Below are 15,770 nucleotides of genomic sequence, written 5' to 3'. Positions count from 1 at the left end.
CTCCCAGTTTCAGTATAATTATCTGATTTCCTCTTCCCTTTTTACAAGCCCTTCCTCTTCCAAAATTGAAAGAAATTCTGGGCTTCACTGCCTCTGTGCTTTCCATGTTGGCACTGTTCTACTTCAGCATCTTCTGGTTCTGTAGACCTTTGGATCCCACATTTCAAGATCTCTAGCGTAAGTGATCCAAAAAAATAGAACAGCAGAGAATTCATTTCTTGCTCTCATGGAGATGTGGGAAGAACGTCTTGCACTGTTTTCTAATTACTCTCTTCTGGCTAATGCTCAAAGCAGTGTTGACGTGCTCTGGAGGAAGATGTGTCTAGCCCTGCCTAACTAACTGAAGGAAGTAAAAAGGAGAACAAAGACAGAGAGAGGAAGATCCTAGAGGCACACCTTAAATAAAAAGGGCCTACTATGGTATTGTGGAGTTTTGAGTTAACTGTTTGCAACCCACCTTCATCAAACCAGATGTCAGTTCTTCTAATCTGGGTGATGGCTAATACTATAACCATATGACCTGTCATAAGGCACACTGTCTTATATTCTGCATCAAAGCCCGGAACATCAAATAAACATAATTTTTTTTTTACATTAATAACATAATGTGCCTATTTAATTAATTAAAAACTTCTCTCTTTTTAGTCTTTTTCTGTATATTTCATGCTGCTGCATACCTTTCAATTTATCTCTGTACTTAGTATTGACAATACATTTACAACACCCTTCAAATTGTGTGTAGTCCCAGTGTGACATTACACAAATTATTTAATGAGTCAATTTACGTATTTGTAAATATTTTGCCTATAACCATAAGTTCCATCTTGTCAATATGCTTTCACCCACACTGGGGGGAGATTGGGGGAAGGGGGTGGGACATGGAGCCTCACAAAAGTTGTCAGCTGAGAGTGGGTTGGCTGGGATAGGTAGAAGGATGGCTGAGGGTGCTCACACAGGTACTGGAGAGTGTCTAGCGATACTGAGTAGATGGATGCATGTCTGGAAGGTGTTGGGGTAGGTTGGGTACTGTAGGGTGTCTGGGAGTGCTGGGATGGGTGGGTGGCTGGATGTCTGGAGGGTAACTGGGTATTGGCTGTCTGTTGGGGGTATCTGGGGAGGTAGCTTGAAGCTAGGTGAGGGTAGCTGAATACTATGTTGAGGTTTCTGAGGACAGCACTGGGGTCACCCCCTTTTATGCATGCATGCTGCTGCTGCTACTGGCTGCTCCTCCCCCCAGTCCAGCAGGGGAGGAGCAGAGAGGCTGCCAGCAGAGCAGGAGCTTGAGCGTTCCCCAGTGGCTGGAGGAGCAGATGCAGTCCATTCGTTCAGGTCCACTGAATGCATGATCTCTCAGCTGGGCTACATGAATGTGTGATGCTGCTTCAGTGCAGTGAGGCCAGGGGGAGCAGCTGCAGGATTTGACAGCCTGGTGTGAAGTTGTTGCTGATATATTTCTGGGGAAAGTTGGGATGAGAGAGTTTTGTGGCTTTGGGAGAGTGAAATGGTCCAGGTTAATTTTACTGTGGGGAAGGCAGGGTTTAGCAGCACAGAAGAGTAAAACCAGATGGTCTGGGCTGGGCAGCTGAGAAAGGAGAATGGTATTCAATAGGATTTGGGGCTGGGGGAGGGGAGAGACTTGACCACTGGGAGCACAGCGAGTGGGGATGGGGAGAGAGAAGGAAAATCTCTTTTAGCCCCAGTACTGGCTTTTATTGTTCTCTTTCCTTGTCCCTCCACAGGAGAGAGGAGTCAGTTCTGTCAAACACCCCCCAACTACTTCCCTTCCTCTCTCGCCCTCCTAGCACCCTACTGACTACCATACTACTCTCCCCCCCCCCCCCAGCCCCCCCAGAGCACTGGCCTTTGTTTGATTCATGAAGAGCACTCCTGAGGTCAGGCAGAACAAGCAGAGCACCACTCTCAGAAGCCCTTCTGTTTACTTAGCTACACGGTGCAGGGACTGTTTCTGAGGTTGGTGCTGCCTGAGACCAGTATGTGCAGTGGCATACCTGGCTTTCCGCTATAGCCTGAGAAGTGATTCTCCATGAACAAATCCCACAACAAAGAGTATTAAACATTCTCCAGATTATAACCATTTCCCCATTATGCTATCACTGAGAAATAATAAGAATAAAGACAACCAACACTATTTATGCTGCTCAAACAGTATTTTGTGCTGTTCCTTCCACTACAATCACCTCTCTCTCTCTCAGAGTTTTCTATACCACTCATCATTTCATGGTAAATCCTTAAAAAACATATTAATGGAGATGTGCCAACATCATAAGACAAAGGAATAAACAAAAATTTATATCAATTTCAAACTCAGTTACAAATATAGGGGAAAAGAATATCAATCTTTGACAAATACAGACACACAACATTGGTAGGGAGAGAAATGTTATTTCTTCATATTTAGAAGAAATGATTACTTTCATTTGTCTGGAGGTTTTGAGAAGACTAACAAAACACAGCAAATATCTCTATACCGAAAGGGCTTTTATCACTGGAAAATGCAAGAAACATGGGAATGTATTAATTGAAAGTTATTCTCATTAAACATTGTATGTGCATTCAACTCGCCCGCAGGACAATCTTTACTTGTTTATGCCAGGGCAACTGAACAGGGTGTGAATGAGCAAGCACCATGATGCTAAAACAGCGTTTGGGTACATGAGGAAGAACATATCATATGTTCACAGAAGTAGTTTGCACGAGGTTTTAGTCCTTTAAGTAAATCCCTGAAATCTCCAGGAAAATAATTAGGAACAGGTCTCACAGTTAGAGAAAAGGATAAAAAAAAAGTCAAGGACATTTTCTTCTTGCTGTAACAATTCACGCATTTTGGGCCTGGTTCTTACATGAGTGTAAAGCAAAGTGACCCTACTGAGTTATTCTGCATGTACACATGGTGTAAATGAGATCAGAATCTGGCACTTATTGTACCTCTCTTAATCATGGGAAATTTAGTACAAATTGATTTAAAAAATAAAAAAATACTTTTCATAGGAAACCAGTATTGAAGCTAAAACTAGTATGTATTAAATCATCCCCAAATGCAGGAGGGAAAAGTACCTTAGAAACCCTGAAGATGAAATCCTGGTACCACTGAAGACAATGTGAATTTTGCCCTTGACTTCAATGCAGCCAGGATTTCACCTCAGGTCTCCAGAGAATCATCTCATCCAGGGTGAAAGAATGATGCCACTTGCAGGGGACTGGGAGTAGAACTTACAACTTTGTAGATGCCCTGAGATCTGTGAGGAAATCCTTTTCCATTTCTGTGGATCTCAGGGCATCTTTTTAAAGATTCAGCCCCTCTCCACCTTGGAGCCATGGTACAACGAAGCATTGTATCACCACAGAAGACCCAGCTGCATCTGTACATTATCCTCTCTGAGAGGGGTTAAACAGAAAGACAGGAAGTGAATGCCGCTCTGAGTAACATTAACTCCTGCTGTATTTCTACGAGATTGTCAGGGACATTTGCCCCCAGCTCTCTCCACTTCAGCCAGCTATGCCCCCCAAATCACAAAGCCTCAGGTCCACAGTGCTTAAATGGAAGGGCTTCTGCTGTCTCAGGAAGAGAGAAAGTATGCTTTACAGGTTACAATGCCCCCATTCTGTGCTTACTAGAGAGATGTGGTAGGCATTTGTACTAGTTTCATCGCCTTTACCCCATGCAGCAGAGTGGCTGAAATGGTCTTATGTATACACAAATAATTCACTAACAGTATGCAGAAAAATTCCTATTGCATCCCCCGCCCCCCGTGCTATTTGGTTTGAGATGTATTTCAGCTTTTTAGAGAATGTTCCAAGAAAACATAAAACCCTGGAGAAAGAAGGAGTCATTCAGATTCCATTTTAATAGGTGTTTCAGTGAGTGAGTGAGTGAGTGAGTGAGTGAGTGAGTGAACACTATTGCCAGCCAGACTTTCAATATTGCCATTACAAATGTTCAAAAATCAAGCTCACCTTATCTGGAATATAACAAAATCAACTGAAAGCACTCAGATCTATGCTAACAATACAGTGCTAGTATTTGAAGATTGCCGTTACCAAAAGAGCACTTACCTGTAATCATACTTAGAGCTGATAAACATGCTAAGGCTGGGATATCAAGGTTAAGGCTCTGTAAATTTAATGAAAAGTCTTTAATTGACTCGAGCCACTCCCCAAATCCACGAAGGCACTGAAGTCTATGAAGCACAAGTCCATTGCAGAATACAAACTTATCTTCAGCAGTATCAGATCTTGAAAAAAAAATCAGAAACACACATAATTTTACAAAAAGACGTACACACAAGACTGAAATGTGTATCATTTAATATCTAATACATAGTATTATGGGGCATATGTGGGCATTCATGTTTGACAATATGCTTCTTCCTGGGGGCAAAACTACAACAAGCAAGCTTCTATGATTGCTTACTTTGTAGAGTTATAAGCCTGAGGTTAACTGTAGCATGGGCTTTAGACTGTCTAATTAGTTAAGATTTTGGATCCTGCCAAAGGCACAAGCAGCAGAGACATTTTACATTAAATACTGTATGTTTGAACCTAAGGAAGACAAAGCATGTATGCTTTGAAATACAATCATAATATGACTGTGTCAGACTACAACTAAACACTGAAAAGAATCCCTGTTAACAAACAAACAAACAAACATAGTTCATCTTCACCCTAAGGAAACAAGGGCATAACTCAAAACTCCATCCTGGGATTTCCCTGTAACTATCTTAGGTACAATGTCTTAACTAGTGCCAGGCTGACGAATGGCACCTCACTCTATGAAATGACTTGGTATTAGGAAGAAAAACAATCTGAACAGGATTTTGAAGCCCCTTTATCCCCTTCCAAAACAGAATTTCAAGACATCTGTGTGAAAGGAAAAAAAACCCAAACCAATGCATTACAAATGCTCTTCTACAGGTTATATAGGCAAGTACAAAACAGCCTCACTCGAAAGTAAATAAGGACAAATTATGAGTAAAAGGAGAAAAGAAGATTTGGTAAAGCCAATAAATGGAAGCACGTTAGTGAGAATAATATCATTCCATTTTTGTACATTATTTTCTTGTTTTTCCTCATTTGTATCACAAATTGAACACAGTATTTTGTGCCTTTTGTTGCTGTTTCTTTTTTGCTGTTTTCACAAATGACAAAAGTAAAGCGATCGCTCTACTTATCCTTTAAAATAAAAAGTTGAAATTCACAGTTTTTCACATCAATTTAATATGGGATTATTTTCAATCACAAGTAATTACCTGATGGAGAGTCTTAGTACAAACAGCTCCAAAAAAGCTGATTCTATGAGTAACGTCTGATCTTCCTTTGGGAGATCAGTAAATCCTGGAATTTTTTCCGCCCAGCCCCTGGATATGTCAATGGAGGCAGTCAGAAGATTATAGAACTGTTGTACATGTTCTGCATCTGTGCCTGCAGCAGCCTGGTCAGTGGAACAGTACTAAAATGAAAGCCACAGAAAGTAATATTATGCATTTTTAAAGAATGCCACAATACATACAATGCTGTCTGCTCAACAGTGTTTTTCCAATGAGTCCCTCAATGGCAAAGACAGTAGGTTATTTTATCCAAGGGATAATAAGCAGTTAAATATTAATGTAATGCCTATATGTGTGTGTGTGCACGAGGGTGTGTGTGTGTGTTTACTTTTAATATAGGTAGCTTGAATATCTGTAACTATATGCATTTATAGTAGGACTGTCAATTAATCACAGTTAATTCACGCGATTCACTCAAAAAATTAATCGTGATAAAAAAATAATCGTGATTAATCACACTGTTAAGCAATAGAATACCAACTGAAATTTATTAAATATTTTGGATGTTTTTCTACATTTTCAAATATATCAATTTCAATTACAACACAGAATACAAAGTGTACAGTGCTCGTTTTATATTATTTTTTACAAATATTTGCACTGTAAAAATGATAAAAGAAATAGTATTTTTTAATTCACCTCATACAAGTACTGAAGTTCAATCTCTTTATCATGAAAGTGCAAGTTAAAATATGTGGGTTTTTTTGTTATGTAACTGCACTCAAAAACAAACCAATGTAAAACTTGAGAGCCTGCAAGTCCACTCAGCCCTATTTCTTGTTTAGCCAATCGCTAAGAGAAACAAGTTTGTTTACATTTACAGGAGATAATGCTGCCCACTTCTTAATTACAATGTCACCTGAAAGTGAGAACAGGTGTTCGCATGGCACTGTTGTAGCTGGCGCTGCAAGATATTTACGTGCCAGATGCACTAAAGATTCATATGCCTCTTCATGCTTTGGCCATTGTTCCAGAAGACATACTTCCATGCTGATGACGTTCGTTAAAAGAATAATGCATTAATTAAATTTGTGACTGAACTCCTAGGGGGAGAATTGTATGTCCCCTGCTGTTTTACCCGCATTCTGCCATATATTTCATGTTATAGCAGTCTCGGATGATGACCCAGCACGTTGTTCGTTTTAAGAACACTTTCACTGCCAATTTGTCAAAATGCAAAGAAGATACCAATGTGAAATTTTTAAGATAGCTACAGCACTTGACCCAAGATTTAAGAATCTGAAGTGCCTTCCAAAATCTGAGAGGGACGAGGTGTGGCACATGCTTTCAGAAATCGTAAAAGAGCAAGACTCTGATGCAGAAACTACAAAACCCAAACCACCAAAAAAGAAATCAACCTTCTGCTGGTGGCATTTGACTCAGATGATGAATATGAGCATGCGTTGGTCTGCACTGCTTTGGATCGTTATTGAGCAAAACCCATCAGCAGCATGGATGCATCTCCTCTGGAATGGTGGTTGAAACAGGAAGGGACATATGAGTCTTTAGTGCATTTGGTGCGTAAATATCTTGCGACACCATCTACAACACTGCCATGAGACCACCTGTTCTCACTTTCAGGTCACACTGTAAACAAGAAGCAGCAGCATTTTCTCCTGCAAATGTAAACAAACTTGTTTATCTGAGCAATTGGCTGAACAAGAAGTAGGACTGCGTGGATTTGTAGGCTCTAAAGTTTTACATTGTTTTATTTTTGAATGCAGGGTTTTTTGTATATAATTCTACATTTGTAAGCTCAACTTTAATGATAAAGAGATTGCACTACAGTACGTGTATTAGGTGAATTGAAAAATACTACTTCTTTTGTTTTTTACAGTGCATTATATAAATATAAACTGAGCACTGTACACTTTGTATTCTGTTGTAATTGAAATCAGTATATTTGAAAATGTAGAAAATATCAAAAAATATTTAAATAAATGGTATTCTATTATTGTTTAACAGTGCGATTAATCACACAATTAATCGTGATTAATTTTTTTAATCATGCGATTAATCGTGATTAATTTTTTTAATCGCTTGACAGCCCTAATTTATAGAAATAAGGTATTTAATAAATGACCAAATTTGGCCTTTATCCATATGCTGTTAGTCAACAAAACTAGAAATCTGGTGGCTAGGATAACTTTTAAAACTGGAAGGATATAAGAATTCTATTTAATGTATCACAATTTTAAAATTTCCCATTGATGAATTTGGCTCAATGTATTGTAAATGCAGATTTCCTCCAGAGCCTCTCAAATCATTATCTCACCGTGCAAGAGGCATGTGGGATAAATCTTTTTTGTCATCTGACACATGCAGCATCAATCCATTTGAATGAAAAATTGGTTCAAAGTAAAATAACTGGCCAAAATGACCTCATCATCTGAATTGAACAATTTTTAGGTTTAGGTAAAGAATGTATCATCTTGCTGACACGACCAATCCTTCCAACAGCCCCGGCTTCCTTAACTTCCCCATGACCTGCCAAGAGACTGCAGCTCCTTACACGCTACCACTTCCGACTTCCTCACTACTGGATCCCTGTCACTTCTGAATTCAAATCTTATGTCCAGGGTGTAAGCCTGGCCCTACTCTCTCCGTGACATAGAGCACAGCCAGAGTGGTGTGGCCCAGCCTATTTCTGTGCCTGAGAAGTGCTGCTGGTTTCCTGAGTGGGGAGAAATGGACTTGGAATTTACTCCATGGCTGTAACAACTTTCTCTCCACTAGGCCCTTCGGAGTAATTTCTGGGAGGGATTTAGTGCAAACAGTATCTCCCTGGGTACTCCACCAAAAGATGTCCACAGTTGATGGAGAGCTGCTCTTCAAAGAGCACGCTCAACAGGCAGCTAGAGACAGAGCCCGTTGACTTGAAGAGTCCATTGATAACACGATCAAGGGGGGACAAGGTGGGAGGGGAAAGACCCCCAGCCTCTCTCAATGACAACAGGAATGTTTCTGGGGACTTTGGAGCCCCTACTACTGCCACCTCACCGCTCCTGCAGATCTGACTGAAGCTGTTACTTCATCCCCAAGCTCTTCCTCTGGGAGGGGGGGGCAGGGAAGGTGCAAAGAAGAACCCTGGAGTGGGTAGCTCTTGTCCACTACATACTCCCCTTAGGGAAGCAGGTTCACTTCTGGTGTAGAATGAGTAGGATGAATGGTCTCAGAATCATGGATCGGTTGGAGATACACAAGAAGTGACACTGGAAACCCTATATAACTCTGGCCACATCTGAGGTATCTCTGCTGGCACTAAGTAACTCCTGTCTGCTCAACCCTGAATTAGCTGCAGGGCCATTTCTCATCCTATGCTCCCATTTCCTCCCCCACTGATAAAAGCACATGATCCATCTGATGAAGTTTATATGGGGAAAAATCCTGCCTCTGCAGTTATGGAGGGTCGCATGACACTGAACCAGTGCAGTTCCACTGCAAACAGGAAGATGCAGGGCCGGGGAGAGGACGGGTGCTATGCAGGGCGTGCACATTGCATTGTTACACAAGTCCTTGGTCCTCCCCCCATGAAGAGGGGCGGGGTGCACAAGCAGCTATTCAAACCATTGGAAGCAATAACCTTTGTGCAGTGGCTATGGAGCTTCTCCATGGCCTGGGTTGGGCTAGGAGGAGGATTTCACTACCACCACCACTGGCCCCCTGTGCATCTGCCCAGTACTTGGCCTAGATACTCAGACTGGGTGCTGGGATTTGGATTTGCCCCAAGGTTAGCTGGGCAAATTAATCTTGCTCGTATGTGACACTGGAATTCAAGGAGCACGTGCTGCACAGACCGTCAGTTCCCAGACTCCTGTTTTACATGCTACTCTGACTGTGCAGAGGCGGGGCGGTGGCTATCTGATGCCATGGGGGCATACCACCTGTAGGCATGCCATCTAACTCTTGCGCGCTGTCAGCCTGTTTGCTAGTTATTACAAAACTCATCTGTCCAACATAAACAACAATGTACATCTACCTATAATTTTGGCCATATAGCAGGATACCTGTTTAGTAGGTTATATGGTGAGGCCACAAGTGATTAGAAAATAAGAAAGCTCCGGTGCAACTGAACAACCTCCACAAATTCCCAAAGGCAAAATGGGAGCAGGGGGATTGACCTGGGCAGTTACTCTAGACTCCTGGGAAATCTGGCTGCACTCAGATACACTGGCAGCCAAGTCCCTCCGAAGTGCTGCATGACAGCATGCATTTCTGGATGTTCTTTGTCATGGTTATTGGGTAAGTAAAACGTCTCTCCTCCCCCAAAGTCAGATACTGCCTTCAAGGCCTTTACACGCAGGGGACCCACTGCAGGGGACCCACTTCCCATCCCATGCAGAAATTTTGGAGGGTAGCAACTTTTGCGGTACCCCCTATATCCACACAATGTGATGGGATGGGTGTGGGGCAGGGAATAGGTGGATCTGATTTGGGAGAGGGCAAGCACCCACCGGCCCCACACAAATTGCTCAGAAAAGGTAATTTACCTCCAGGCTGTATTCACTTTTCTGCAGAGCTCCATATTGAGGAGCCCCCATTTAATGGGGCTCTGGAGACAGCCATGGCCAGTGAACCCCAGAGCCAATGTGGAGGAGATGCAGAACCCTAGGATCTGCTCGGCCCTAGGGAGACCCGCTTGGTTGTGCAGGGGTTGAACTATGGCACATTCATTCCATGAGGGGCAAACAGAATGATTTGAGGACATTTCCTCCCCCTTCCACTGGTATTTCTGAGGCAGGACGTGCTCTGAGCCACAGAAATCAGCAATATATATATATATATATAATGATCTAAAGTCATCCCATGTGTAGCTCATCTGAAGTCAATAGGGATAAATCTGGCCCAGTATTTTTAAAGGACTCCTTGAACACATTAAATTGACCTATAATGGCAGCAACAACACAGTATGTTGCCATTTTCTAACTCTAAGTGAACATTGCTGTATTACATTATAGAAGCAGGTTTATTCAATTGAATATATGTTTAATAACTCTACATAGTTCTTAGATTTGTTTTGGTAATTCTAGTAGCTCAATCCAGCCCATAGGAGCATGATAAGCAGAATGACAGAAATTGTATTTCCTCCCTTTGAACGGTTAGTCACTGCTAGAGTATGTCATTCATTGCTAGAAAGCCTCACATTTTACCAAAAATAGATGAGGAAACCAACTGAGGCCAAATTCTACAGTCCTGGATTACGCACAAATCATTTCCTGCACTGGGAAAACCCAACGATCACCCCATAGGAAGGGGCTGGTGTTTACCTCACTCCTGCACAAAACAACTAGCAGGCCTGGCCTTAGTCAACAGGCCATTAGAGAGAAGGGGGAGCACCCTGCACTACATGAGACACTACCACAAAACTGGAGGCACTTTGGGAGAAAGACAGAAGAGGAGACCTTCCCCTGGGCCCCAGGACATGGCTCCTTTATGAACGGAGCTATCCGGGAAACCCTGCCTGTGGTTGCTGTGAAGATTTTCCCCAAGAAGAGCTCCTGTGTACAGCAGCATTATTTTATGTAGGATATGAAAGTCTGATGCTGTGCAAAGTGGTCATACACCCCTCTTCCACCCCTTCTTGCTTATGTCAGACCTCCTGGAGCTTGCATAGTTACAAAAACATGGAGGAGGGCTCCTTAGATTTCAAGGGGAGGAGCAATGATACTCTTAGTGCTCCTGTTTCTGCATTGTGACCCTGGGATTTGCTTAATTTCTGGCCTCTATAAATACAGTAGGTTTTTATTATAAATACAGATTACTGCCCTACTCTACCCTTAATCAGGCAAAATTCTTACTGAAGTTGATGGGAATGCTGCCTGAATAAGGAGTGCTAGATTTGGGGCTTGAGTCTCTTGTCACTTACACAGCACAAGTCTGAACTTCATGGAATTACAACAGTGAAACAGGTGTGAGACAGAATATGGCCCTTGGCCTTTAATAAGTTATAAAACAATCTTCCTAGTAATTGTTTCTGAAACCAAATATCTAAATATTCTGTTACTGTGGACTCTGAAATGAAGAGTAGCAATGTTCTGAATAGAAATAAGATTTGTTTTGCCATTCCAGGGTTACATGATTATTTGGATTTTCTTTGTGCAATGTACTGATTCATTTTTTTAATTTTTTTTTTAACAAATCCTGTATTGAGGTTTATATTACTATTTTCTTATAGCAGGCAAGACAATATTATTATATTACAGTATGCTAGAAATTTGAAACATTAACTTTACTCACATAAGTAATTCCATTTAATTCAGTAGGACTATGTACATCAGTAACATTACTCATATGCATAAATGTTTGTAGGTTCAGGCCCTAATGTGTTTTGGGAAAGTTAAAATAGATGAAAATATACCTAATGCATTCTCCCATTAAAAATCATCAGACAAAAATATAAATTGGGTGCTTAATAAACATAGCAAAAATAAAAAATAAAAATCTATAGGTAACTATAGAGTAGCCTGTAGAAAAGCAGCTATAATGTGCCTATACTTATTAAAGCATGTCAATATAATTACAAATAAATAGAAAGGCTATATATATCTATATCTATCTATCTATATCTATATAGATATATATATCTTCTTAATAGCAAATGAGAAATTGGATGCATAGAGTGATGTTGTTTTGATACAGAGTCAAACCAGTCTCATATTTAGTAAAATTTAATAAAAATAAAGGGATTTGTTCATGATTTTCCACATATGTATTTTTTTCTTTCCTTGTTTTGGAATTTCAATAATATATTTTAATAACTGCAGGTATGCTATAGTCTATTTTCTGCAATAGATAACAAAATATCTCATCAATATTTAAATAAAATAAATATATAAAAATAAGGTTACCAAAACATCAACAATATATGAGAATTCTTTGCTTTTTCAATAATTTTTTCAGTTTGATTTAAAGAACTATTCAACAGACTTGGATTAATAAATAATAAATAAAATAAAATAATAATAATAATAATAATACCTAGCTCTTATATAGTGCTTTTCATCAGTAGGTCTCAAAGCACATGACAAAAGAGATCAGTATAATTATAATTTATTCCTTAAACCTAACATTCATGCTGTATTATGCAATGGTCCAGTCCTGCTCCCACTGAAAACAATGGCGAAACTCCCATTGATTTTAACTGGAGCAGAACCAGATGCCTATTTGTTTCAACAACCAGGTATAACTTCTCATAACTCATCTATCTGAATATGAGAAAAGCAGTTAGGTTTTCCAGACTGGAAATTAAGGTCCGAGTCCCACAACTGACTGAAACATCCCAGAGTCTGCCCTGAGTCCTGTTGAAGTCAATGGAGCTCTGCGCACAGTCTGTTTACGGGATCAGTGCCCTATTTACCTACGCATACTTGCTTTAGCACACCTGTGAGGAGTACTGCAGATAGTCTCGTGTCTTAAACTCTGTATCACAACCGACAGAGGCTAAAATTAATTTCCAGTGTAACTCCATTTAAGTCACTGTCGACACACCAGGGATAGGGCCCCAGGTCAGTTATTACTTTATCTAAATTGTACAGTTTTCTTTCATTTCAATGTACTGATTAAATTTTAAAAAATACAATTTAGTAATTATTTCTATGCAAAAAATCATAAAACATACTCTGGAATAATCAAGCTCTCGGGGTGTGGAGTCAGTTAAAGCGCGGACCAGGGCATTCATCATACTGATTGGAGGAGAAGGTGGGGAGGGCTGGGAAGGTTCCTGCTGTAAAGGGCTCTTTGGTTTGGAAGGCAGCCGACCTCTTCTCCCTTTCAGGCTATCAGTACGGACAACTGATTAAAGAAGAACAAAAATCAGTCCACAAAGACATCACCAAAAAGCTACAACCACAAATGAGCACCAGGTTAGTTCTTAATTATGATTAGTCCAGCAAAAACCATAATATGCTTCCATTTAGATAGATAGATAGATAGATAGATAGATAGATAGATAGATAGATAGATAGATAGATAGATAGATAGATCACTGCCATCCTTAATTGCAGAGATATAAGTGAATATTATAAAACAGTGTGAAGCTCAGACTTGTAGCTAGCAATGTTACATCTGAACAGCACCCTTTTATGTAACCTCAGTTCTGTCCCTGTAACTTTTTTTTACACACACACACACACACACACACACACACACACACACAAATACAAACTCTAATAGTAATATTAATAATGTACATTTAAGCCTTCTTACTGCAGAATTCTTAGCTTCCTTAAAACACTTCACATGCTCTGGGCCTAATTCTGAAAATGCTTACTCATGTGAGTACTCCCATCAGTGGGACTACTCACATACTTAAGCATTTGCAATATTGGGGCCTATGCATTCAATCCTGGCTCCATTACAATCAATGGCAAACCTTATATTTAATTCCCTGAGAACAGACCAGCGCCCTATGTAAAGGTACACAGGACACAAAGTAATGCAGCCCCTCTATGAGGTGACAGCCAACTGCAGTACAGCACACTGTACAGCAGGAAAGGGAGGAGAAACTTTGGCCAAGGTCACTGGGAGGAAATCTTTCTCTGATGACCTTGCTGATCTTGAACCTATGGTTCCAGAGAATCTAGATATTATAAACCTAATGCCTGGGGAAAAAAACCAACAACTTACATATATTGCATATACCCACACTTTGGGGGTAAGTAAACTAGAAAGCCTATCATTATAAAATTCCTAATAAAAATTAAATCTATATATTTTAACATAAGCAAATTTAATATTCAGATATTTGTGATTATGATAGCACATGTTCCTTACCTTCTTTAACCATGCCGACACTGAGACACTTTTGAAAGCGGCAGTACTGGCATCTGTTACGACGTCTCTTATCCACTGGACAGTTTTTATTTGCCAAACAAACATATTTTGCATTTTTCTGAACTGTTCTCTGAGAAAATGCAACACAGAAATAGTCAACTGATAGTTTCTTGAATGAGCTAGGACCTGACAAGATGTATTTTAATTACAATGTGAAAAGCGACAGTGCAATTTGTATAATTAGATAAAATTAATTTCCTAACACATTAGCCTGCAGGAAAAACAGTTTTATTGGTGTTAGCTGCTGACAATGAAAATTGTCTAGGATTGTTCTGAAGCAAGTCTCAGGAGACAGCCAACTTTGAATGATAAAATCATATCTGAAATTACCAGGTCATCGCATCTACCTTTGGGGATTAGATTATCTCCGCTTTTAATATCCCTTTGGGAACAATTTTCTACTTGGTTCATTCCCCTGATTATTACTGACCTTATTAAAATAGAATCAAAATGATCTGGTATGTACTTCTCTTGCTATCGCTGTTGTTAGTCAAATATCACAATAACTGGTTTTGCTAGCCATTAAAATCAGTACAGATGAAATCAAAACTACTAAAATCAAACCAAAAAACCCCCAAACCTTTCACAATTTAGCTAACTCTCATGGAAAAATAACTTATTTTGGAGCAAATGAATGGAGTTATATTGTATTGACACTTGCTTAGCTATAAAACAAATGTTTGGTGAGGATGCTGGCCAATTTATTTTTAAAATCCTACATTTATATTCTAACAAATAATTTTGAAAACTATCAAATAATTCAGATTTTATAAAAATAAATTAAGACTAGAAAAAGAATAAAGCAGATATTGGTACAAACAGTGCAATGTGTTTTAATATTTAAAATCAATGCTATTTCAGTAAATAACTCAATTTCACCACAGATGAGCATTTAATTGCAAAGACTTAAAAGCAACAACAATAAAACTCATAATTACTGTGACATTATAAACTAAATATTTCATCAATATGAAATTATGTAGAAAAATGTTATTTCTTTCACATTTGTGTTCCTTAAAAACAAGATCAAAAGTAATAAAAATAAGAAACACATCAAAGCATTCACTGCTTAAACTGCAAATTGCATCTTAGACTTGGAAAATCATTTTGTAAATGTATGGCCCAACCCTGCTCCCATATAAATTCAAAGCAGTTTTGCTATTGACTGCCATAGGAGCAGGAACTTAATAGCTACTTTTCCCAGATGATTTTGGTACCTATTCTAATTATGTTTAAACAACTAAGAGTTTTAATAGATATGTGTATTTTTACCATATTATAAAAGTATTATAATTGAGTAATGTTACTAGTAGTAAGTGCAATAAAAAATGCTTTAAACTTCCTGCTCCTATCAAAGCCAATGCAAAAACTCCCATTAACTTCAACAGGAGCAGGTCTCTGGTCTTTACAGAAAGAAATTGACTAAATCAAATCTTCAACCTTGATACTAATAAATCAAGCCCTAAGATCTACCCCAAGCTCTACATTTAAACATGCCATTTGTAAGAGTAAACTGAAACCTTACATACGATGTGTAAAAAACAAAAACAAATACTAAAACCTAGCATTAAAAACAAACAAACAAAAAAATAC

General features: G+C 39.3%; 1 protein-coding gene across 2 annotated transcripts in view; it reads right to left on the bottom strand.

The window, feature by feature from the left end:
* The window catches only part of NR4A3 (nuclear receptor subfamily 4 group A member 3), a 30,590-nt gene that overhangs the window by 6,167 nt on the left and 8,653 nt on the right, over positions 1–15,770 (bottom strand). For both annotated transcript variants that reach the window (XM_039521099.1, XM_039521100.1), the window contains 4 exons: positions 14,118–14,247; positions 12,964–13,136; positions 5,268–5,467; positions 4,075–4,253 (listed from right to left, as the gene is read on the bottom strand). In XM_039521099.1, coding sequence (XP_039377033.1) covers positions 4,075–4,253; positions 5,268–5,467; positions 12,964–13,136; positions 14,118–14,247 — 682 coding nt within the window. The remainder of the gene's footprint in view (positions 1–4,074; positions 4,254–5,267; positions 5,468–12,963; positions 13,137–14,117; positions 14,248–15,770) is intronic.

This window comes from Mauremys reevesii, linkage group 2 (genome assembly GCF_016161935.1).
Source record: "Mauremys reevesii isolate NIE-2019 linkage group 2, ASM1616193v1, whole genome shotgun sequence".
Classification (NCBI taxonomy): domain Eukaryota; kingdom Metazoa; phylum Chordata; order Testudines; family Geoemydidae; genus Mauremys; species Mauremys reevesii.
The sequence above is the reverse complement of the archived record's forward strand: the minus strand, read 5'-3'. Positions and strand labels throughout refer to the sequence as shown.